Source organism: Trichechus manatus, unplaced genomic scaffold, assembly GCF_000243295.1.
Source record: "Trichechus manatus latirostris isolate Lorelei unplaced genomic scaffold, TriManLat1.0 scaffold00120, whole genome shotgun sequence".
Taxonomy (NCBI): Eukaryota; Metazoa; Chordata; class Mammalia; order Sirenia; family Trichechidae; genus Trichechus; species Trichechus manatus.
In genome coordinates, this window is record NW_004444056.1 from 2,540,755 (window position 1) to 2,566,540 (window position 25,786).

The following is a 25,786-nucleotide window of genomic DNA, read 5'->3' on the forward strand; positions in this document are numbered from 1 at the left end:
TGTTGACAATCTTCCCATTGAAAGGGAGTCTGAGCTCTATGACTGCTCGACTAATAGAATCCAACAGAAGTACCATTTCCAGGCCAAGGCCTTAAAAAACTGGCAGCTTCCACTTCCTGTCTTCTGGAATACTTGTTCTTAGAACCCAGCCTCCATGCTGGAAGGAAGTTCAAGCAGCTCTTCGGAGAGGCCCACATGGAAAGGGAATGGCAGCTGGCACCAATGTGTTGGCCCTGCCTATGAGTGAGTCATCTCAGAAATGGACCTCCTGTTCCAGTGGAGCAGCCCCCAGCCTGCTGCAATACTGCATGGAGTAGAGGGGAGATGTCCCTGCTGAACCCTGCCTCAACTGCACACTTCCTGAGCAAAACCAATGGTTGTTGTCGTCGTTCTAAGCCACTAAACTCTGGGGTGGTTTGTAGGCAGTAACAGCTATCCGGAGTACTGGAGCACCTCTGCCTTGTTTCAGCAATCGGTCCAGTGTTGAGCACATGTTCTAAGCCAGGAAGATCAGCATCTACCCTGAGAGGAGGTGTTAGGGTGCTAGGAGAGATGCTCTCCCATCCTCTGGGATCATGAGCTGCAAGAACCTTCCACAGGACTCTGAAGCTGTCAGCAGCCATGTCCCCTGGCTGCAGAGGGTGTGAGGGGGCTTCTACGGAATGAGAAAAGCATGGCTGGGAGACCGGAGAGATGGCCAGAGCCCTGCAGACACCTCATGGCACTCCAGTCAGGGAGGTCCTTGGTCTAGGCTGGGTGTCTGCCCCTTGCAACTATGGCAGCCACTTAACCAAATGAGTGACTCACAGACCTGAACCTGTTTCTCATCTGTAAAATGGGGCCAACGAGAGCTCATCAGTGATAGCTAGATTCTTAGTGGACAAGTGAAGCTGTTGGCAAGAAAAGCAAAGGTTATTCTTTCTCACGAACAGATCTGGAGGGGGTGTGTATCAGAGCTGACCTCCCCATGCGCCATTTCTTTACAAGCTCCTACTTCCTGAATTCTGGGTGCCTCACCATGCTAAATGCCCTGAAGCACTGTTCACGTCACCCTCCTGTTGGCCCTGGGAGGAGGAGTCCTGCCATCCCGTTTTGCAGATGGGAGATAGGCACAGAGCCACCAGGCAACATGACTACCTCCCACGGCTAGATCTAGGCAGAAGGGCCCTGAGCCTGCCCCTCTGGGAGAAGGTCTGGAATAAGCTGTGTTGCTATGGGCAGGCTCTTCCTCGCCTCCCCTACGCCGCCCCTCAGTCTCTCCCCATCTGTAAAACAGGTGACCTCCAAACACCCTTCCCAGGCTGAGTCTGACTACTTCATGTGGAAAGGCCTTGGCCAGGCCTTGTGAAAGACCACCTATGGGCTGCACCCAGATGGAAGCACCCCTGGGAAGCCCCCAGGAATGTCTCTGCCAAAGGTTTGAGCCAGGCCCTGAGCCTGGGCCTCTGAGGTACCTTCCTGGGCTGAGAGTTCCAGGCTTGGCAGGTATGGCTGCTATCTCCTGGGCTGCACCTCACCACTCCAAGGCTGCCAGGACCCTCCAGTTCAACGCTTTTGTGGGCAGGCAGGGGAAAGAGACGGGGGCTCTTATCCAAGGGAACTTAGCCCAGGTCAACCAGTGGGACAGGGCAGGAGGGGGAGGGCTAGGAGTGGGTGAAGAGGCAGGGGCTAAAGTATCTTGAGCCTTACGGACCCGGTGAGGTCTGAGCAGCCCACTGGGTCTATGCTGGACAGACCAGAAGGCTGGGGTGGGGGGTGGGGAGTGGTGAGGCAAGTCCCTCCCACCTCTTCCTGACCGGGAACTCTGCTCTTTCCCTGCTCACTGGGCAGTGCTGAGCAGCAAAGAAGCTTAATTAAGTTCCTGTGTGCTAAGCCACTAATTGCGCTTGACCCATTGGTGTTCCTTCTTACTGCCTGGCTTATGTAGAGCAGCTTCAGGCCAATGAACGCAGGCACCTGGTACTGGGGCGGGGGGTGGGGGTGGGGGGGTGATGCCCCTGGAATTCTAGCCTTAGAGGTTAACTCCTTAGAGCACCATCATGACGCCTAATCCCCACAGCTGAGTGATCTTGGACAAGATGCTTCCACTGCTCTGAGCCTGTTTTCCCATCTGTGAGATGAGGAGAATCTACATGTTTTCTGACAAGTGCAATTCAGAAGTGCTGTGGGAACACTTGCAATCACTTATATTTAAGTAGCATTTAATATCTTTATTAGTTCCCTTTTCTCTGACTATAGGACAGATACATGTTCATTGCAGAAAATTCAGAAACTATAGAAAAGATTCAAGAGGCAGGAAATACCACCCACAGCCTCACAGCTCTGAGGGGACCAGGTGAGGGTCTGGTGTGGGGAGTGAGGAGCCTGGAAGCAGCCAGCAGGGCCAGGCCCATGAGCAGACCTCCCCTCCCTGCTGGCTGTGCCCAGCTCCTGAGCAGGCCTTGTTGTGTGTCTGCTCTGGGACGTGGTCCCCATTACCCCACGCCCCCCTTGTGTGTCCCCCGGCTATCGCCCTGTCACGGGGTGGCTCATCTCTCTCAGCCCTTCTCCCCAGAAAGCCAAAGGAAAGCCTTGCTGAGCGCAGGCTGATGGGGGTGGCAGCCCAGCCAGTAGGGTTCCGGCTCTGTCCCTGACCAGCGCAGGGCTCCAGACAAGTGCCCCGCCCCCATCCCACCTCCTCTGATCGTCTATACGACGACTCAGCCCTCACCATCTTTCAGGGTGTGGAGCATTAGCCCAGATGGTGCACAGAGGGCTCCTGGCAGCCCCATGAGGCCGATGCATCATTTCTTGATGGAACCTTCTGGACTTTATCCATTATGACAGGTTTTTATGACGAAAAACTCACTTTTTTATTGAGTGGAAGCTAAAATCAAGAATCGTTTAAAAGAAAAACAAAAAGCATTTTACGTTCCTATGATTATTATCCGATTTGATGGAAATACACAAGCCAAGCACAAATGCCCTCCCCCCCACAGCTTATCCACCCTCCCAGGCCACATCGGTGGTGGGGGAGGAAGGCTTTCTGCAGGAGAGAATGCCCCAGCTAAGCCCTGAGGGAAGAGGAGACCCCAGACCAGACCACCCCCTGAAGTCTCTGGCAGCACAGGTGGTAAGCCCACTTTACAGAGCAGAGACCCTGGATTTTCAGCCCTTCCCTGCCTGCCTGGCCCCTTCCCAGCAAACAAACACTCCCCTAGAGCGTACTGTGTGCTCCTAGTTACAAACCAAGGCAGGAGAGCAGGTAATGGGGTGGAGGCTAAGCCGCCAAACATGGAGAGGCCATGGAGTCCGCCAGTTCCTTGGGCAGGCATCTGTGCCCCAGTTGTGCTTAAAAAAAAAATTCCTGTGGAGTCAATTCTGACTCATAGGGTATCCTTGGTGGCACAGAGATTAAGCACTCAGCTGGTGATTTGAACCTACCAGCTGCTCTGCGGGAGAATGATGTGGCAGTCTGCTTCTGTAAAGATTACAGCCATGGAAACCCTATGGGGTAGTTGTACTCTGTCCTACAGTGTCACTATGAGTTGGAATCAACTGCATAGCAATGAGTTTGGGTTTTTTTTAATCTTTACGGAAGCTGACTGCCACATCTTTCTCTCACAGAGCAGCTGGTGGATTCCAACTGCCAACCTTTCTGTTACCAGACGAGCTCTGAGCTCTTAACCACTGCACGACCAGGGCACCTTCCACTTGTGCTGGAGGCCATAAAGCACTCTTGACAGCAGTTAAAGCTCTCCTCCCAACTTCCTCCCTCTCCTTCGGGGAGTCCTCCTCTCCATTTCATGGATCTGAGCCTCTGAGGCCCCACAAGCTGCAGGGGGCCTTGAAATAGTCCACAGAGAATGGCTCCCTTGTCCCCAGCAGGCTCTTCACTGGGGTGGGTGGGGGCATCAGGGAGGGTTCCCTGAAGGGTGAGGTGACCCAGACTGATGTAGCCCAGGCGCGCTGCTCTCAGTCTGGGTGGAGACAGGCCCCACATGGGCCTGGGATCCCAGGTAGCTGTGAGCCATAGGCCAGCTACGTTTAAACACGGTGGGGCCTGCATGTCCCAGTTCAGAGGATGCTTGAGCACATCACCATCTCTCCTAGCCTTGGGAAGGTGGCGTGACTGTCTTCATTTCACAGAAGCGAAAATTAAGGCTCTATGGCACGGGGCCCAAGCCCTGCTCTGGGATGGAGAAGACTGTCTGAGAGCCTCAATCCCACCATGGATGGTCGCAAGGGCAGCGGCGGAGGGGGAAAGGGTGGGGGTGGGTGTGTGGCGGTGGTCTGTCCTCCCTGGCTGGCCAAGTACCTTCCCCTCCCTGCAAGTGGTGGGTGTTGCAAGGGGCTTTCCAGGACCTTGCTTCTCAGAGGCCTCAGACGAGCCTCAGTGAGGACAGGGTGTGCCAGGTCCGGGTGCCAGCTGGCAAGAGCTCCACCTCCCAATCCAACCCCAGACCTCTCCCACTGCTTCTGAAGATGGTTTTGATGGCAAGTGCATGTTCTGGCATGGCAAGGTGTATGATGTCCTGTAGAAGGTGAAAAAGGTCCCTGGACCACCCTAACTCCACTAACTATACAAATGGAGGCCAGCTACCACATGCCTGAATGTTCAAAATGTGGTTTTACCCACTGAATAAAACATGTTCTATCCTCCTTGATAATGCCCCAAATAGCCAGGCTCAAATTTAGCATTTTTGGCCTCCTGGACACCTGGGCCAGAGTGTGGTGGTGTGTGGAGACTGAAAGCAGCCCTGGCTGGGCAGTGTTTTCCTCCTCCCACAGATGCCATCTGTAACTGAAGGGACACCCAGCCCTCACCTCCCAGCCCCGTCCACATGCCTACAGGCAGCTACCATGGGCCCAGTGGTGTGCATGCAGAGGCAAACCTAGAGGAGAGGCCAAACAGGCCCTAGAAGTGGACTCCGGCCATCTGCAGAGAATTCCAGGGTCCCAGGCCCAGAGTGTGTTCTAGACGGGGGCAAGGGTCAAGGTGAGCATGTTGCGGTGGCCCTACAGATTTGCCTTGACTTGCCGAAACCTAAGGACTGCCCTGCCATTCCAGATGTGGCAGGACTGGGACAAATAACGTTTAATTTCTCATCAAGAGAACTGAAGAAAATAGCACTGCAAGCTGAAGTGGAAACAAGGTATTATGAGATTAAGCCAGCCCTGACCCGGAAAATGTGTGTGGGGATCCCCCCTAGGTATTGCACCTTGGCTTCTACAGAGTTCAGAAAGCAGAGGCTAGAGGAGGGTCCCCAGCCCTGGTCACCTCTGTGACCAGTCTCTTCCTGTGTTCCCGTGCTTCCTCAGGCTCACCTCACCCCCTAGCCACACTGGATTTGTGGCTGTTCCTCAAGCTCCCAAACATATTCTCACCCTAAGGCCTTTGCATCACTGTTCCTCTGCCAGGAGTGCTCCCCTAGCTCTGCACGGGCAGCTCTCAGCTCAAATGTCACCTGATCAGGAGGCCTTCCCTGAGCAACGCCAACCCTCCAGGATTTCTATGGACTCCCCTTGGCAGGTGCATGGGCAGGGCCTGCAGTGGGCCTGCGCTGGGTTAGAGGGACAGGAAGAGGCTGGGCCACACTTCCAGAGGCCCAGCTAGGCTGACCCAGGAGCCACCAGGTAAGCTGGGGGTGAAGGGAGTAAGCCAAGGAGGGGGCAGCCCCCCAGGTGTGTGGGAGTGGGGAAGTGGGTTTCAACCCTGCTTCCACTACCTGGCCCTGAGCCTCAGTTTCCCCACCTGCAAAATGGGTACAAAAACAGCACCCACTTCAGAGGATTTATGTGAGGATGAAGCGAGTTTATTTATGTAAAGTAGCTAGAAAAGGGGCGACAAGGCAGATGGGGCATCCACGTGTGCTGCTTGTCTGCTCACCCACAACCCCACGGTCTCTAGGGAGGGTCCAGGCTGGTGGGAGATGAAAGCAGATGAGGAGTGCTTTTGCTCTTTGCCCTTTGGTCCTCCTGAAGTGTACGCAGGCCCTGGAAATGAATGCAAAACCCTATTCAAAACAACAAGTGCATGAAACAACATGGACAGCCAAACTAGGGAGTGAAAGCTCACCTGAGAAACGGACATTTAAGGTGAGAAAACAAGGATGCAGGGGGCCAGGTGCTGGGGAAGAGGGAGCAGCTGTGGCGGGCAGAGGGAACCGCCTGTGCAAAGGCCCTGGAGCAGACTTCCGGACGCTGCCGCGCTGCCCCCTGGGGATTGGGCCTCCCGAGGGGCCGGCCTCGCTCCCGGAGCCACCGCCCCTAGGCGCCCTAGAGGCGTGTCTGGGAGGGGCCTGTTGCGGCGGGTCTCCGCCCCTGCCCCGAGTCGGGGTAGTCCCGGCGGAGCGCGGAGCAGCGCTGGAGGGATGCCCCGAGCGGGCGCGACCCTCCGCGGGCGGACAAGGCCTGTGGGGCGAGCCGGGGACGCCACGCCTGCCCCGGGGAACCACACAGGTGAGCGCCGCGGGCCTGGCGAACCCGCGTGCGAGTCTCTACGCCCCTTTCACCTGCGGAAGACTGAGGGGCGGCAGGGCATGGCGGGTGAGCTCGGCTAGGGAGGGGCCGAGCCGAGAACAACCCTCCCCTGACCTTCTCCGCCCGCCCCGCATTCGCCCCTCGCCTCAGCAGCGGCCGAAGCCCTGCGGCGAGCTGCCCGAAATCAGGCAGTGGACAGGCAGCCGCCAGCCCAGAGGTCTGCGCGCACACTGCCCGGGTGGGCGCTCCGAGACGGTTCCGAGCCCCGGCCGTGGCACCCCGCCGTGGTCTGGAGGGTAGCCACGCCCCTCCCGCAGAGGGAAGCTGGCGGGTCCCGGGCGCGGGGGCCAGCTCTGGCCAGGCCCCGTGACCGCGCCGCGGGTTCTGAGACGCCTCCTTCCTCTGCGCCGCCGGGGCAAGTGCAGCCAGCGGTGGGGAGATCGGATTGGGCTTCACCTTGCTGGGTAGAGCCCCTGGCAGGGCTCTGCTGCCGGCTCTGCGCCTCGACCGCTCTGAAGCCCCGCGGGGCTTGTCATCTCCTTGGTTCCTTGGGAAGCCCTGGTGGCGCAGTGGTTAAGAGCTCGTCTGCTAACCAAAAGATCGGCAGTTCGAATCCACTAGCCGCTTCTTGGAATCGACTGGACGGCAACGGATTTGGTTTTCTTTTGTTTTTTGATTCCTTGGCAGCAGTGAGAAGGGGCGTTAACCCCAGCCCCTACTTGGGGACAGTGAGCCCAGAATAGGGGCGTGATTGCCTGAAGTCACAAGGTCACCAGGCCTGGGATTAAACCTCAGTTTTCCAAGGTTCTGTGGTGGGGGAGAGCTGGATTTTTATTTTAAGTGTTTAAGCTCAAGAATGTTCTAAAGAGGTTTCATCCCCAGTGCCCATTTCTCCGGTGTACGAAAAGCATCTGGAATCCCTGGGTTCAAATGCTGATTTTGCTCCAAAAGTGCTTTTAAAACATACCCTTTCAGAAACAAAACAAGCCAAACCAGGACTCTGATCTCAAATGCCCCTGAAGCTCACCTCCCACTGCCCACCAGGGTTAGCCTGAGGGTCCTGGACACTGGTGCCTCCTGGGTGGTGTCTGGGGCCAGGCTTTGGGTTTAGGCATTGTCACATACCACTCTGCAGAGAAGGAAGCAGAGGCCTGGAGGGTGGGCCGCCCAGGGCCGCACTGCCTCCGGGTTGGGGCCCAGCACAGAGGAGCAGGTGCTAGGGAACACTCTGAGCTGCCCCTGGACACCTATGTGCACGTGAGGGGCTCCCTTTCGCAGATGGGGAAGCTGAAGCCCAGAGGCTGTTGGATTTAGTGTTATTTGGTCTCCAAGTCGGGGCGCTGTTTGTGGAGGCACTTAGCCCCTTCTCTTCCCAGCAGTGTTGGAGGAGGGCCCACTGTGTGCTCACGAGGCCTGGGCGCTGATATAAGTGAGCCCTGTAGCACCACCCGGCCCTGGGAGGTAGATGGGAGGTGGTAGGAACTGATGGAAGACTGCAGGCTTGCCCAAGTCAACCAAAGGCCAGGGAGTGGTCCAAGGCCTTCAGACCTTGCTGGAAGGGGATTCCTCAGCCTGGATGTAGGAGAATAAAGGTGTATTTGCATACAAAAGGCCACTTTCATTGGAATCTCAGTGGAGAAGACCACACATAAAAAGCAAACAGGTTGCTGTGAGTTGATTTCCACTCACAGTGATCCTATAGGACAGGGTAGAACTGCCCCATAGGGTTTCCAAGGCTATAATCTTTACTGAAGCCGACTGCATCTTTCTCCTGCACAGTGGCTAGTGGGTTCAAATCACCAACCTTTTGCTTAGCAGCCAAGTGCTCAACCACTGCACAACCAGGGCTCCTAGTGGAGAGGACAGAGAGTCTCAAACACCGTCAAGGCCTGGCTGCCAGCTCATTAGTTCCCTGTGCCAGCTGGCTTGTTCTGTTGTCATAGCTCTGCTTCACTAGTCTCCTGCCAGATATGTGTGCCTGTAATGTGTCAGGCTTCAGCCTTGCCCCGTGGGCCCCGTACTGCCGGGTCCCTCATAGGCATTTGGGGTTGGAATCCCACCTCTGACCTTGGGTGAGTCACTTCACCTCTGTGCCTCAGTTTTTCCATGTGCAAAGTGGCAGGTGCTTCACACCTGGCCCAGGCTTGTGGACAGACCAGGCGGAGCCCGGGGAGGGCCTAGTGTGTCCATTTATGTGGTCATATTTTGCTGCAGGATACTGCTGGTGATCAGGACTCCATCACTCCCCTGATGTTTGGTCTCCAGCTGGGAAAATGTGGTGTGAACACCCTCCTGTCGAGATGTGAAGTGAAGGAATGGGTATGCTGGTCAGTTTGGAGACAGTTTGGCACTGTCTCAAACATAATCAGTTGAAATGTGTTTTTCTCCCATTCTGTAAAATGGAGCTGTTACTTTGTTCTTCCTAGTAGATATGAAAATCCAGCCAGATAGCCTCTGCATCTTGGGAGCCCTGCTCTTCTCACATCTCCAGTGCCCAGTCTGGGGGCGAGGCTGTGTGAGGGAGGCTGCTCAGAGCAAGAGTTTGTAACTGTGAGTTGAATGACTGGGAAGGGTGGGTGCCCTGCCAGCCAGCTGGGGTGGCCACAGGGTCTAATCCCTGCCTTGGGCATCAGGGCCATCTGCCCACTGCACATAGGTCCCTGGTGAGGAGCTGTATGCTCCACTCCACCCTGGCTGCCCTGGCCCGTTCCTAGGGCTGCTCCCACTCTCCCTTATCGAGGAGATTGTCGAGGAACATGGTATGGTGGGAGGAAGAACACAGGCTTCCAATGCCCAGAGGCAGCCACCCTGGTATCCCTGGAAGGGGCCTTGGAGGACAGGGCCCCGGAAAGGGGGAGGCAGAAGGAAGGGTGGATGGGTGAGTGGGAGGAGGGACAACAGAAGGATTGATGGGGGGGCAGGAGAAAGACCAAGGGGTGCACGTTGCCCCCGCCCCCTGCAGCCTTTCTGCCCAACTGGGCAGTGCCCATTTTACAGAGGAGAAATTGCAGCCCAGTGAGAAGTGGGTGTTAATCAAAAGGAGGCTTCCAAAGCCCCTGAGGGCCAGCTGTGGCCCCTGCTGGGTGTTGGCAGAGCTGCTGGATAAGAGGCATGTCTTCTTGGAGCCTCAATTCCCTTTACCCCTCACCCCCAGAGATCTGGGGAATGTACTAGGTTGCATTAGCCTGTTCTGTTCTGGGAGAGAATACATATTCCGGGGACTGAGGCTACCCTGCCTTCAGGAGAGGCCTGGGGGACTACCTAGGCTGGACAGAGTTAGGCTGGCTTGAAGCCCATGCGCGTATTGTAGTGTTGCTGGCCCAGAGGGCCTGGGCCTTGCCGTGGAGGTTCGATTCGAACCCAGGGTCCCGCTCTCCCTTTATACAGTGCCTTCTGTGTGCTTAGGTCAGCCCTTTGAACTCTCCGAGAAGTCCCTCATCAAGGCTGCCATTTTACATTTGAGGAAAAAGACTCAGTAGAAAGTGACTTTGCAGGTCAAGCAGAGAGTCACTGGCGGGTGGGAGGTTACTGATTACCTGGTCCTGCAGCGGGTGAGGTCAGGTGTGAAGGCTTTGTGGGCACCAGGAAGGAAGACAGAGGGGGCAGTTGTGATCCAGGGTTCCAGATAAAAGATTAACAAATAAAGATCATTCTCAGACACCTGCTGGCTGGGCAGGCGTGGAGGAATGGTCCACGAGGATGAAGCCCACCCACCAGTCCATGCACCCCTGATCTGCTCTGCGCCCCATGCCCAGCCTGGAGTGGAGGGCTGAGCTGCCCAGTGGGCAAGTGGCCAGGGGCAGGGGCACGGCCTGGGCAGGTAGGCTCATCCAGTCATTACTGAGCCCCAAAAGTCAGAGGCGCCATGAGGGTGATCCTGGGTGGAGGGGGCGGCCCTCCCACTGTCCTCTAAGCTGTGAGGCTGGGCTGGGCCTGGTCTGGTTTGGTTTTATCTTTCTTGTTTGCATCAAGTCCACTCAATTCCTTTATTCTGTTGTTCTTCCTCTCCTTTAAGATTTATTTGCATTTATGTAAAGAAGAAGGGGCACTGGTAGCACAGTGGTTAAGCACTTGGCTGCTAACCAAAGGTCACCGTTTCAACCTACCAGCCATTCCTCAGGAGAAAGATGTGGCAGTCTGCTCCCATAAAGATTTACAGCCTTGGAACCCCTATGGGCAATTCTCCTCTGTGCTGTAGGGTCACTCTGAGTCAGAATCGGCCCCGTGGCAATGGGGTTTGGTTTTATGGGTTTATACAAAGAGGGGATTAGTGAAGGGTACATGTACTAAATGTTCCTAAGCTGAGCCTGTGGGTGGCGTGGTTTGGCCTTCACAGGTGGAGGGGGCAGAGGGCCCTTTGATCAGGCCCCTGGTCGGAGCCAAGGGCTAGAGGGGTGCAGTGTCTGCTGGTGAAGGGCAAGGCTGGGCACCTGGGACAGGTGCAGGTTCTAGAGGTGCAGGCCACCGAGGGTGTGGGTAGGAGCCCTTGCAGGAAGAGGCTTGGACGAAGCTTTTCCTCCAGAGCGGAGCATTTACGGCACAGCAGGGAAACTGGCGTGTTCTCTGGGTGTCACTGCAGGCCTTGAGCCTGTGGGAAGAGGTGGGGTTTGCCTCTTAGGCACGAAGTGTGGGGAGGGGCTGCGGGGAGGCCAGCAAGGGGTGGCCGTGGGTTCCAGCTGGGGCGTGGGGGGCAGCCTGTTTATGTGAGCAATGGGTAGGCACCCCCAGATCCTGGTGGTTCCTGCACACAGCCCTAGGAGTTGCTGCACATCTGGGAACCTGGAGTGAAGTCCCCAGAGCCCCTCACACCTGCACCCTCCCTGCCCCATTTCAGTGTGTGGTCATTGCGAGCCCTGAGGAAGGGGCCACCTGGGGGCAGGAGCCCAGGTTCCTGTCCTTGGCCTGCTGTACCTCACTTTCCTCATATGGAAAATGGGACCTATCCTAGCACAGATGTGACATGGCATTAGACTCCCCACCCACTGAAGGAGTGCGTTCCCTGCACCAGGCGCCTCCTGTGACCCTGTGAGGGCGGGTTACCCCACTTTGCAGATGGGGAAATTGAGGCTGAGAGAGGTAAGGAATCTGGGCCCAAGACCTGCCACTGGGAAGTGGTAGTGTTGGGGTTTGGACCCCAGGAGAGTCCATGGGGTTAACCCCTTTTCCCAGGAAGCCTGTCCAGGTTCTTCTCCCCAGGCTGGATGGGGCCTCTCCCTGCCCTGTGACCTCTGGATTGGCTCCTGGGTCAAAGGAGGTTAAAATCCCTGGCCTCCCTGGGTGAGATAACACAATTGAAAGCCTAGTACTTAACAGCAAACAACAATCAGTTGCCACGGAGTACACTCTGACTCATGGTGACCCCATGTGTGACCTAGTAGAACTGTGCTCACAGGGTTTTTAATGGATGATTTTTTAGTAGCTCGCCAGGCCTTTGTTTTGAGATGCCTCTGGGTGGACTTGAACCTCCAACCTTTTGGTTAGCAGCCAAGCACATTAACTATTCACACACCACTCAGGGACTCACTTGCACAGCAGGGGCTTCATAAATAGTAGTCCCTCCTCCACCTTTCCTTAACCACAGTGATTTTTCCCCAAGTTTTCTATTTTTGTGTTTAAAACAAAGAACAATTCAAGCGGAGGGGGTCTCTATTCACCTGGAGCAACAGAGAAGGCAAGTCAGGAATAGGAGGAGGATGTGGAATGTGTGGCTAATTACCTCCATGAGCAACTGCCTCCTTTGCCATTAAGAACTGGATGGTGCCTGGCTACCATTACTGAACATTTTGATCTAAGAGTCTGTAGAAGAATCCTTATCAAAAGGGAGAAAATGCAGAACAGAATTTCAAATTCTCATGGACTCCAGACTTTCTTGAATCATGGAGGCTGGATAAACCCCTGAAACTGTTGCCCTGAGCTCATCTTCAAACATTGAACCAAAAGTATCCCATGAAGTCTTCTTAAAACCAAACAATAGTTTATCTTAACTAGTAAAGAATGCCTTGAGCATGTGCTCGTTTAAGATCTATCTCTATGGGATCAAACTGGAAAGATTAGATAGGAAACTTACAGAGCACCGTTTGTGTTGATGGGGGAGGAACAACCCAGAAAAGGAGGGTGAGAATGGTTGCACAACTCAGAGAATGTAATCAATGTCACTGAATTGTACATGTAGAAACTGTTGAATTGGTGTATATTCTGCTGCTTATATTCTTAACAACAACAAAAATAAATTATAAAAAATAAAAATAAAACAACGAACAATTCAAATAGTACACTGTGTTGAAAGGACTGGTTCTCAGCATCTAGTGTGCGTGAGAACTCCAGGTCAGTGGGTTAGGGTGCAGTGTCTGATGCCCCAGGTTGGGGAGGGATGCGAGGCAGCATTTAAAGTCCCCATTCTGCTTTGAGAGCTCCTTGAGAGCCTCTCGGAAACCTCCCTCCTGTCTGCAGCCCACCCCCGCCCCCGGAGTTTGGGGTGTTGTCCTTTCAGCCCCTCTTCTGTAAACTCTGCACGTGTGCTTATGGGGACGTGCCGTTTGGGGTTGTGCTTATTTGAGCTTATACTCCAAATCGTGTTGCATCTTTCATGTACATCTTAATTTGACATTACATCCTAGGCATGCTCCTCGCTCTCTCTGGTCGTAATTGGGGACTTCGTGTTCTGACTTGGTTGTCGTTTTCTGCCTGGCATACACCCCCCCCCCCCAATTTTTACGAGGCTCAGGTGGGCCTAGCAGGCTTGGAGGTCTTGGATTGACTTCTCCTTGGGTTGTTGGGGGGCCCCCGTCCGAGGCGGGCAGGGTGAAGACTGGGTGCACAGTGGGGAACCCTTTTGGTGGTGCTCCCTATGCAGTGGGACCACCCTTCGGTGCTGTGTGGAGGACAGGTGCCGTCACAACAGCGGAACCCTCACAGTCGGTGGCAGGATGCTTGCCGGCAGAGAACACAGGATGTGGCCGCCACGAACTGAGACGGCCCCTGGGTAAATGGTGACCTTGCTTTTTCAGGATATGGTGATACATCTCCCCACCTCACCATCCACACTCAGCACACAAGTGGGTGGTGGCAGCTCTTCTTCAGACAACCAAGAGAAAGCCTGTGTTTCCTTGCTGGGGCTGCCATAGTAGGGGCTTTGTTATGTTGTTTAACCCTGCCCCAGCCCTGTGTGGGAAGCATATTATTGTCTCTGTGTTACAGGTGAGGGAACAGAGGCCCAGAGAGGTCAAGCAACCTGCCCAGGGTCACACAGCTGGTGAGGGCAGAGCTGAGGCTCAAATCCAGATCCTTGGGCTCCAGAGGCTGAACTCTGCAGTCCCAGGGAAGTGGGACCCCTGGTGGGGCTCAGGTAGAAGGATTGTGTACCAGGTGACCCCAAGCACAATAAATGCAGGGTGGCACGTGGGCAGCAGTGTTTCTGCACTTGGCTTGGGCAGGAGGAGGATGGCCACTACCTGGGGCCCCTGCCAGTGGTGGCAGGGGGTGCACCCCATGGTCAGTTACACGTCAGGGATGATGCGCAAGCTTTGCTCTCAACGTTTTATTATCATTTTCCCAAATGTACAGCAAAGTTGAAACACTTTTATAGCCACGCTGCCACCTACTCGCTTCTACCTTCCACACCTACTGCTTTCCCACACAGCTCTCTACCCTTTACCCCTCCGTCAGTGCATCTGAGTTTTGGATGAGGTTCTTGTTCTACTTTTCAAGGATGAAGTTGGGTTGGTCCATTCATCCTTCCATCTGGCAGGTCCTTCCTGTGTGCCAGTCACCTGCCAGGGCCAGTGCTGGACATGCCCCTGAGGGCGGTGTGCGTGGCGATCCCCGAAGGTCTCCCAGGGCCTGCCAACCTTGACCAGCACCCCTGTAGGACCCCGTCTGCCCTGGGATCTGTGCAGCTTCCCCCACACCCCTCCAGGTGTTCTTCATCGCTGCTCTTCACTGCTGCTGCACCTCCTCCACGGTGAGGCCCCTACAGTACTCCTCCCACCTATCCTGTCCCTTAGCCCACCTATCCTGTCCCTTAGCCTGGCTACGTGTAGGGGCCCTAAGGTGCAGGGCACTAGACAGCCAGCAGATGCCTAATTAAGCACCTGAATAACCGATGCATCTGCTCTGCCAGGAACTTTCTGGGCCATGGGAGAGGTTCCCGGGGGGACTGGCCGTAGGGGGGTGACATTGGGAAGCCCTGTGGGCATGTTGGAGAAGGGCATCCCAGGCTGGGGCAGGGGGAACAGCAGGTTTGGGGAGGCAGGGCGAAGCGAGTGTGGCGGGGCCTGGGAGGAGGGAGCAGACCCTAGGACTGTGAGGCTGGTAGAGCAGAGCCTGAAGGCCAAGTTCAGGATTTGGGTCTTCTCACAGCAGTGAGCCTGTGACTGCAGGGAGGTGTGGTCTGAGAGGAGGTTCTCAAAGGTGGTGGGGGCTGCAGTGTTAGAAGGGGAAGGAACTGCTGTGGTCAAAAGGGGTGGGACTTGAACCCCGGGCATGGGTGGGGCCTGACAGTAGGAGCAGTGGAGAGGAGGAAGGTGGGGGTCCAGGGGTCCTTTGGGAGGTGAACTTGCCAGCTTTAGTCAGGTTGGGGTAGGTTGAGGGACAGGAAGGAGCCCGCCCCTCGGTGGGGGTAGTGTGCTCCCTGGACAGGAAGGAACAGGTTGGGGAGAGCGGCAAGATTCCCTCTGACTCCCGTGAGACAGTGCAATGGAGCATCCGCAGCTGGCTCTTGCAGAGCGCTGAGCCACAGGTCTGAATGAGATCCCCAGGGAGAGAGGAGGCACAGATGGAGTCCTGGAGTTGCCAAGACATAAAGATCTGGGAGAGGAGCAGGAACTAGCAAAGGGGACAGAGAAGGCTGGGAGAGGGAGGTGGGGAAAGGGGGCTTGACCCTTTCCTAGGAGGTACAACCTAGGATTTAGGCCTGCACATCTGGCTGCACCTGGCTACAGGCAGGCCAGCAGTGTGGCCCTTAGCAAGCAGCTAAGGGCCCTGGTAAGCACCCTCCCACTCTGAGGAGGGAAGACAGGTATGAGTGATTGCAGATGTCCTGGGACAGTGATGCAAGGGATGGGAACTGTTTGCATCCCATGGGCCAGGAGAGAGTTCTGGTGGACTGAGGCCCCTGTGAGGCTGAAGACTGGCCTGAAAGGATGGAAGAGGAGCCTGGGGGAGTGGCCTGGAGCCAGAGGCACCTCCACACTCCTTCTGGGGAGAGGGCAACCCTCTTCAGGCAGGGAGACCCAGAGAACGTGACTCCATCCAGCCCTTGGGACTTCTGTGCCAGGGCTGAGCAGACCAGGGGGCCCAGAGGTAAATGAAACCGGCAGGTCTGGACTGGCTGCCAAGGGGAGGCAGCACCTGCATCCCTCAGGCAAGGAGGAGCTGTCCAGGTAGAGGCAGGAGGAACAGTCTGTGCAGAGGCTGGAGGTGAAGGGCATTCTGTGTGTGCAGGAAACTGCCCACAGTGACCTGGATGTCGCGGAGCAAGTAGGACCAGGTGGGGGGTCTGTGAGCCCTTTGGGGTTCATGGGGTGCTATAGCCAGGGCATTCGAGGAGCGTGGAGATAGGTTGGAGGAGTGAGACTGGCGGCAAGGAGGCAGATTCAGGGATGCAGGGTGGGGAATGAAGAGGCCTAAATAGGGCTGTCTTAAGTGGGCAGCAGTGCTGGGATTGATTAGTGATGTCTGTCATAGACTGAGCAATGGTAATGGGTGGAGTGTGTAGGTCACAGATTTACCCTTCCTGTCTTAGGCCATGTTCCTTGCCTGACAGATGGGAAAATAGAGACCCAGATGAGAAAGGTTCATCCCAAGTCACACAGTCTGAGCCAAGACTAGGACCTGGGGTGGCCAAATCCTGGCTGTGGACTACCTATGAGAAAGTGTAACTCATAGGCAGCCACCACATGAATCCTGCTGTATCTGCACCCTGGGGCCCCTCAGAGGCTGCTGCCTCCTGTGGGAAGAAGGCCTTCCTTCCCAACGAGGGCATCCAGGAATTCCAGCTGGGGTGGGGCCTCAGTGCAGATTTTGTCCCAAGTGGCCAGCCAGCTAGCGCCTGCTTGTATGCCCTCCAGAGATGGGGTGCTCCCTCCCTCCTCAACAGGCAGCTTGTTCTATTCCTGGACAGCAATGCCTCCAAGAATGATATTTATGTTGATCCTAAAATCAGCTTCCTTGCCTCTTCCTGCAAAGGTCCTGGTTCTACCTTGGGGGCCTCCCAGCGTGTGGCTTTAGTTCAGACTAGTCTGGCTGGGAGATTCTGGGCAAGTAACGTCTCAGAGCCTCACTTGTGCCCCCTCGGGGTTGTGAGCCCACCGAGGGTGCTCCCATACAGTTTTTCACAGCCCTGGGGCCCACAGCAGCCCATTACAGCCATTGGGACTGGGGAGAAAGAAGACACGTTAAGCACAGAGGAATGGAGAAGTCTAAATTGAGGACTGGGAAGTGTTGGCTGCTGGCAGCCCTGGGAAGGAGGCCACGTGGCTGGCCTGTGGCTGCCTGGCTGAGCCTGCCACAGTTCCCACATCCACCCACTGGCTGCAAGGACAGTAGGTATCCAGACCCAAGGGTCCTGAGAAAGAAAAGAGGCACTTCTCCCTGGGAGCTCCAGCCTGATTCTTGTCCATTAGGTCAGGCTTCAGGTGTGTATTCGTTCACTCATTCATGCATTCACACGTGTCTGGTGCCTGCAGAGCACAGTAGTTAAGTAGAGCTCGGACGGTGTGGGTTTGGATCCTGGCTGCCCACTGACACGGTGAGCCGAGGCCAGTGAGGATAAGCCTGGGTGACATGAAATAATTCAGGTTCAGGGTTTAGAGCAGTGCCTGGCACGTAGCTGGTGCACAGTCAGCGTCCACTGTTATCTCTGCATCCCTGCAGGGCTCTCCCTTGGGGGAGCTGCTCCTCGCCTGGCCTCCCTGGGGCTCCCTTGGGGCTGCCAGCTCTGCCCATTGCCCTGTACACCTGCCCTCCCCCTGCACCAGGACTGGTCAGCCTCCCAGACTCTCCTCCCTCCCTCCCATCTCCCACCCCCAGAATTTCTGGTCCCTTCCCCTCACTAAACTGGGTCTTTTTAATCTTGACCAAGCTAAGAGGTAGAAACCATTGTCTTAGGTTTTAAATTTGCACTTCTTTGATTGATAGATAAATATTTCCCCCTGTTTTCTTTATGTATTTTTTTTTATGTATTGGCTCCTCCCCCCAGCCCTTGATAACCGCTAATCTACTTTGATCTCTGTGCATTTGCCTTTTCTAGATATTTCATGTAAGCAGGATCATATCATATTTGTGATTTGTGTCTCACATTTCACTTAGCATAATGTTTTCAAGGTTCATCCACGTCATAGCACGTATCAGAACTTCATTGCTCTTTACGGCTGAATAATATTCCATTGTATGGATATGTGGAGCCCTGGTGGTGCTGTGGTTAAGAGCTATGGCTGCTCCTGGAGTAAAGGAGAATGAAGAACACCAAAGACACAAGGAAAAGTATTAGCCCAAGAGACAGAAAGGGCCACAGAAACCAGAGACTGGATCAGCCTGAGACCAGAAGAACTAGATGGTGCCCAGCTACCGCCAATGACCGTCCTGACGGGGAACACAACAGAGGGTCCCTGATGGAGCATGAGAAAAGTGGGGTGCAGAACTCAAATTCTAGTAAAAAGACCAGACTTAATGGTCTGACTGAGACTGGAGGAACCCTAGAAAGCATGGCCCCCGTATTCTCTGTCAACCCAGAACTAAAACCATTCCCAAAGCCAACTCTTCAGACAAAGATTAGACTGGACTATGGGACATAAAATGATACTCGTGAAGAGTGTGCTTCTTAGCTCAAGTAGATACATGAGGCTAAATGGGCAGCTCCTGCAGGGAGTTGAGAAGGCAGAGAGGGTCAGGAGCTGGTTGAATGGACACAGGAAATCGGGTGGAAAGGAGGAATGTGCTGTCACAATATAGGGAGAGCAATTAGGGTCACATGACAGTGTATGTATAAATTTTTGTATGAGAGACTAACTGGCGTCGTAAACGTTCACTTAAAGTACAACAATTAAAAAAAGAAAAGAGCTATGGCTGCTAACTAAAAGGTTGGCAGTTCGAATCCACCAGGTGCCCTTTGGAAATCCTATGACGCAGTTCTACTCTGTCCTACAGGGTCGCTATGAGTCGGAATTGACTCGATGGCAACAGATTTGGGTTTGGTTAGTAATGACTAATGATGTTGAGCATCTTTTCATGTGCTTGTCCATTTGTATATCTTCTTTTGAGAAATGTCTAAGTCCTTTGTCCACTTTTTAATTGGATTGCCTTTTTGTTGTTAGTTGTAGGAATTCTTTATGTATTCTGGATATTTTAAACCATTATCTGATACATGGTTTTCAAATAATTTCTTCCATTCTGTAGGTTGTCTTTTCACTTTCTTGATAATGTCCCTTAATGCACAAAAGTTTTTAATATTGATGATGTCCAATTTATCTATTTTTCTTTTGTTGCTTGTGCTTTTGGTGTCATATCTAAGAATCCACTGTCAAAAACAAGGTCCTGAAGCTTTACCCCCTATGTTTTCTTCTGAGAGTTTTATGGTTTTAGGTCTTATATTAGATCATTGATCCATTTTGAGTTAATTTTTGTATATGCTATGAGGTATTGATCCAACTTCATTCTTTTGCATGTGGAGATCCAGTTGTTCCTGCATCATTTATTGAACAGCCTATTTTTCCTCAATGAATGAACTTTGCACCCTTACCAAAAATCAGTTGGCCATAGATGTATGGGCTTATTGCTGAACTCTCAATTCTATTCTGTTGGTCTCTATGTCTGCCCATATACCAGTATCAGACTGTATGCTGTAGCTTTATAGTATGTTCTAAAACCAGGAAGTGTGAGTCCTCCTACTTTGTTCTTCTCCCCCTGATTTTTTCAACAGCTTTGTTGAGATATATGCCATACAGTCCACCTATTTAAAGTGTAAAATTCGATGACTTTTGTCATCTTCACAGGGTTGTACGTTAATCACAATCAATTTTTATTACCCCAAGAGAAACCTTGCACCCCTTGATGTCACTCACCTCTTAGCTCCTCCCTCCCCCAGCCCCTGGCAACTACCAATTGACTTTCTGTCTCTGTAGTTTTGCCTACTCTGGACCTTTCATGTACATGGAATCGTATAATATTTTTTGACTGACTTCTTTCACGTAGCATGACGTTTTCTAGGTTCATCTACACTGTAACATGTATCAGTACTTCAGTCCTTTTTATAGCTAAATAATATTCCATTTGCATGAATACACTACAATTTGTTTATCAGTTCATCTGCTGATGGATATTTGGGTTGTTTCCGCTTTGGGGTTATTATGAATAATGCCACTGCGAACATTCCTGCATAAGTTTTTGTGTGGACATATATTTTCCATTCTCTTGGATACATACCTAGGAGTGGAATTGCTGGAGCCCAGGAGGCTGGCTCCAGGGCCCATATGCTGCACCGTACAGCTGCAGGGCCACGCGAACTGCTGTGCACAGGACCCGGCTCAAAGTGAAGCTGGGGCTGTCATCGTTGTTTCCATTATTGTTATTGTAGCCGCAGAGACATGGGTGGGCTGACGCAGGGAGTCCTGAGAGCCTCAATAGACCATTGGGCTGAACATGTGAGGGAAGCTTTGTATTAGGTTGGAACCAATCTACTTTACTCATAACAGTGACTTAAAGCAAGACAGCATTTCTTTCTTTCTTTTGTGAGTATTCAAAGGTGGCTGGTCCATCCTTCCCGTGCTTCCTCCGTCTGTGCTTCCCCTCTCAGACAGCCCATATGCGCCCCTTCCTCTGAAAGGCACTAGCTACCCTGAAGTGCTGCACAGCACTGGTGCCCACACCCCATTTGCCTGAACTTAGTCATAGGGCTGCACCCAGCTACAAGGGAGGCTGGGAATTATAGTTTTCAGATGGTGGTCATGTCCCTAGCAGCAGATTTGGGGTGGGGGAGGAGGCATACTGGTGGACATTCGTGCCCAGGGATGGGAACTAGGGTGGCAGCCGCCCAGCAGCTGCGGGGGCAGGTCTCCTTGGCTTGGGTTCCTGACAGGGTGTTCTCCTTCCACGGGGGGAGACCTGGTGCTAGATGGAGCCCAGTCTCCATTTCATCCCTGCCACCTTCCCCCTGGGGGACCTTTGCCATGACATTTAGCCTTGCTCTGCCTATTCTCCACCTGTAAAATGGAGGTGGAAGCACCTTCCTCCTAGGGTTATGACAGCGGTTGTCTGTGCTGGTCCACTGGCCACCCTGCCCCTACTCTCTCTGCCCAGTGTGCAAACACCAGAAACCTCCGCTGACCTTTGCTGGTGAGTTTCCTGCATGCCCCCTGGGCATCTCAGCTTATTAAGGTGCCCTTAGGTTCTTGGTGGGCAGGAGGGGTGTAGGGAGATGAAGCTACTGGGCACTGCTGGGGAGCTGAGGGACTGAGGGATGCTGCTCGGCCAAGGACTGCCGAAGGCTGGTCTCTATGTTCCTGCCTGCCCTGTGTCCACAGGGAAGGGGCTGAGTCTGACTCATCTTTGGCAATCCTTTCCTCCCTGTCTCTCCCCTCCCTCCCCTTCCAGCCATTGCATTTTCACTCATCTGTTTATTTAGCAAATAATGAGGACCTTCTAGGTACCTGCCTGGGCCAGGCTCAGGGATGAACAAGGGCCAAGGGCCTGCCCTCAAGAAGCTGAATTCCCCAGGGATGACCACATAAAACAGACAAAGGACTGAGAGGTCAGTGGGTGGAAGGTGTAGGAGGGAGGCTGCTGGTCAGCTGTGTGGGGACTTAGGTGAGAACTTCCCAGGCAGAGGGAACTGTGAGGACAGTGGCCCTGGGGGCCTGTGGGGCAGAGGAGGGAGGGGAGCTGTGAGGCTGAGAGGTGGGGAATGGTGCTGAGGGCAGGGTGCTGAAGGCTATGGTGAAGACTCTGGAAGTTACCAGAGTGCAGTGACAGAGGAGTGGAACAGACTTACGTGGGTTTAACGGGACCCTCTGACTTCCATGTGGAACATAGACTGTGGGTGTGAGGACAGAGGCTAGGAGAAAGAGGGAGGTAACTGCCATGGTCTGAGGGTGGGGAGGCTTGGACCACAGTGAGAGACGGCATGGAATTCTGGGTACATATATGTATTGAAGCACTTACTGATGAAGTTCAAAGACTACAGCCTTCAGTAGGGATTACTCTTCAACGTAAAACAAAAGTCTTCACAACTGGACCAATAAGCAACATTATGATAAACGAAGAAAAGATTGAAGTTGTCAAGAATTTCATTTGACTTAGATTCACAATCAATACCCATGGAAGCAGGAGTCAAGAAATCAAACTATGTATTGCATTGGGCAGATCTGCAAAAGACCTTTTCAAAGTATTACAAAGCAGTGTCACTTTGAGGACTAAGGTGCGCCTGACCCAAGCCACGGTGTTTTCAGTCTCCTCATGTGCATGCAAAAGCTGAACAAGAGTAAGGAAGACCAAAGAAGAATTGATGCCTTTGAATTACGGTGTTGGCGAAGAATATTGAATATACTACGAACTGCCAGAAGAATGAACAAATCTGTCTTGGAAGAAGTATAGCCAGAATGCTCCTTAGAAGGAAGGATGTCGAGACTCCGCCTCACGTACTTTGGACATGTTATCAGGAGGGACTGGTCCCTGGAGAAGGACATCATGCTTGGTAAAGTCAGCAAAAGAGAGGAAGACCCTTAATGAGATGGACTGGCACAGTGGCTGCAACGATGGGCTCAAGCATAGCAACAATTGTGAAGATGGCGCAGGACTGGGCAGTATTTCATTTTGTTGTATATAGGGTTGCTGTGAGTCGAAACTGACTTGACGGCACCTGACAACAGTAAAATTCACTTTTTGGTGTATAATTCTAAGACTCGTACAGTTGCATAACCATCACCACAATCAGGATAAAGAACAATTCTACCACCCTAAAAAGTTCTTTCTGCTGCCCTTTGTGTTCAGCCCTTCTTCCCACCCCCAGCCCCTGGCAACCACTGATTTGTTCTCCATCATTATGGTTTTCCCTTTTCTAGAATGTCATATAAATTGAATCAGTATGGAGTCCTTTGATATGGCTTCTTTCACTCAACAGAATGGATTTGAGATGGATCTGTGTTATTGTGTACTGATAGCTTAGTCTTTTTATTGCTGACTGGTGTTCCATGAGGAGCCCTGGTGGTGCAGTGGTTAAAATGCTCAACTGCCAACCGAAAGGTCCAGCATTCAAACCCACCAGCAGCTCCACGGGAGAAAGATGTGGCAGTCTGCTTTCATAAAGATTATAGCCTTGGAAATCCTATGGGGCAGTTCTACTCTGTCCTGTTGGGTTGCTAGGAGTCAGAATTGACTCCATGGCAATGGGTTTGATTTTTTTTTTTGTTTTTGTTTTTTTTAGTGTTCCACAGCTTATTTTTGTCTGTTCCCCAGTTAATAGACATTAGTTTGTTTCCAGTTTAAGGTGATTATGAGTAGAGCCCATATAAACATTCACGCATAGGTTTTCAAGTGAACGTAAGTTGTCATTTCTCTTGGATAAATACCTAGAGAGGTACTGCTAGTCATTATGGTATAGTAGGTGTCTGTTTAACTTTGTCCCTGGGTGGTGCAAATGGTTAGCAGGCTCGGCAGCTAACTGAAAGTTTGGCGGTTTAAGTCCACCCAGAGGCAGCTCAGAAGAAAGGCCTGGTGATCTACTGTTGAAAAAATTAGCCATTGAAAACTCTATTTTAGCACAATTCTACTCTGCCTCACACAGGGTCACCATGAGTCGGAATCAGCTTGACACTGCCAGACTTTTCTGTAGTGGCTGCACAATTTTGCATTCCCACCAGCAGTGTATGAAGGTTCCAGTTGCTCCATATCTTACCAGCACTTGGTATTGTCTTCTTGATAATAACCATCCTAATAGGAGTGAAGTGGTATCTCATCGTGTTTTTGTTGTTGTTGTTGTAGAGAATATACACAGCAAAACATATGCCAATTTAACAGTTTCTACATGTCCAATTTAGTGACATTGATTACATTCTTTGAGTTGTGCAACCACTCTTACCCTCCTTTTCTGAGTTGCTCCTCCCCCATTAACATAAACTCACTGCCCCCTAAGTTTCCCATCTAATCTTTTGAATTACTGTTGTCAATTGGATCTCATATAGATAGGTCTTAAAAGAGCATAATGCTGTCACTGAACTGTGCATGTAGAAATTTTTGAAATGGTGTATCTTTGGCTATGTATATTTTCACCAAAAAAAAAAAAGTCAAGAAGGGAGAGGGTTGACATGTCGTGGGGTTGTTAACCAATGTCATAAAATAATATGTGTACTACTGTTTAATGAGAAACTATTTGTTCTGTAAACCTTCACCTGAAGTACAATAAAAATAAAAGAGCATAATGCTGAAGGCACACATTTTTCACTACTTCAGCTAAACTATTGTTTGGTTTTAAGAAGACTGCTGGGGATATTTTTGGTTTAAAGTTTAAGGATTATCTCAGGGCAATAGTTTCAGGACTTCATCCAGCCACCATGCCTCCAGAAATCTGGAGTCCACGAGAGTTTGAAATTCTGTTCTGCATTTCCCCAGTTTTCATCAGGATTTTTCTATAGAATCTTTGATCAAAATGTTCAGTGATGGTAGCTGGGCACCATTGTTCTTCTGGTCTCATGGCAAAGGAAGTAGTTGTTCATTTAGGCAATTAGCCACACTTTCCATATCCTCCTCCTATTCCTGACTCTCCTTCTTCCTCTGTTACTCCAGATGAATAGAGACCAATTGTTGTGCCTTGGATGGCTGCTTGCAAGCTTTGAGACCCCAGGTGTGATGGTTAAGGTTGCGCGTCAGCTTCACTGGGCCGTGATTCTCAGTGGTTTGGTAGTTATAGTTTGGCAGTCATGTAATGATATGATCACCTCTGTGATGCGATCTGCTGTGAGTAGCCAATCAGTAGAGAGGGAATATCCTTGGAGGTGTGGCCTGCATCCAGTATACATGGACTTTCCGGCGAGGCCTGCTGGCTTTTGCTCACTCTGGATCCTGCAGCTGGCTCCTGTTTATCTGCCCTCTGGTTCTTGGGACTTGAGCTAGCAGCTGACCTGCCAATCTTGGGTTCGCCAGCCCTTGCAGCTACGTGAGTTAGGAGAAGCCTCCAGCCTGACCCATGGACTTGGGACTTTCCAGCCTCTACAACCACGTGAGCCATTTCCTTGATATAAATCTCTCCGTCTATATATATAGACGTTTTGCTAGTTTTGCTTCTCTAGAGAACCCAGCCTGAGACACCAGGGCAGGCACTACTTCTCATCGTGGTTTTAATTTGCATTTCCCTAATGACTAGTGAAGGAGCCCTGGTGGGTGCAGTGGTTAAGCGCTTGGCTGCTAAATGAAAGGTCAGCGGTTCAAACTCACGAACTGCTCCATAGGAGAAAGATGTGTCAGTCTGCTTCTCTAAAGATTATAGCATTGGAAACCCTATAGGGCAGTAATACTCTGTCCTATAGGGTCACTATGAGTTGGAATTGACTTGATGGCAAAGGATTTGGGTTTTAGTAGTGACTAATGATTTTGAAGGGGCCCTGGTGGTGGAATGGTTAAGCCCTTGGCTGCTAACCAAAAGGTTGAGAGTTTGAATCCACCAGCTGCTCCGTGGGAGAAGAGACCTGGCAAACTGCTCTTGTAAAGATTTACAGCCTAGGAAACCCTATGGGGCAGTTCTACGCTCATATATGGGGTTGCCGTGAATCGGAATTGACTTGACGGCACAGAACAATAACAACGATATTAAGCATCTTTTCGTGTGTTTATTTGCCATCTGTATAGCTTCTTTGGTGATGTGTCTGTTTAAATCTTTTGCCCATTTATTATTTATTATTACCCATTCTTGTTTATTGAGTTGTTTAATTTCTTCTTTTTGAGTTTCAGGATCCAAGTCCTTTATCAGACATGTGTTTTGCAAATATTTTTTCCCAGACTGTGCCTTTTCATTCTCTTAACATTTTTTTTTAAATTGAACTTCAGGTGAAGGCTTACAGAACAAATAGTTTCTCATGAAACAGTAGGACACATATTGTTTTATAACATTGGGTAACAACCCCACAACATGTGAACCCTTTAACTTCTCAACCTTTGTCTTTTGGTGAAAATACACATAGCCAAAGATACACCATTTCAAAAATTTCTACATGCACAGTTCAGTGACATTGACTACGCTCTCCCAATTGTGCTGCTATTCTTACTTAAGATGAAGGCTTACGGAGCAAAATAGTTTCTCATTTAACAGTTACTACACATGTTGCCCTATGACAATGGTTAA

At 52.0% G+C, this 25,786-nt stretch overlaps 1 protein-coding gene across 1 annotated transcript in view; it reads left to right on the top strand.

The window, feature by feature from the left end:
* Positions 1 to 6,353: 6,353 nt before the first annotated feature.
* Positions 6,354 to 25,786, top strand: part of SUSD3 (sushi domain containing 3) — a 38,594-nt gene continuing 19,161 nt past the window's right edge. Inside the window, exon 1 of the mRNA XM_004384247.2 lies at positions 6,354 to 6,441. Coding sequence (XP_004384304.1) covers positions 6,354 to 6,441 — 88 coding nt within the window. The remainder of the gene's footprint in view (positions 6,442 to 25,786) is intronic.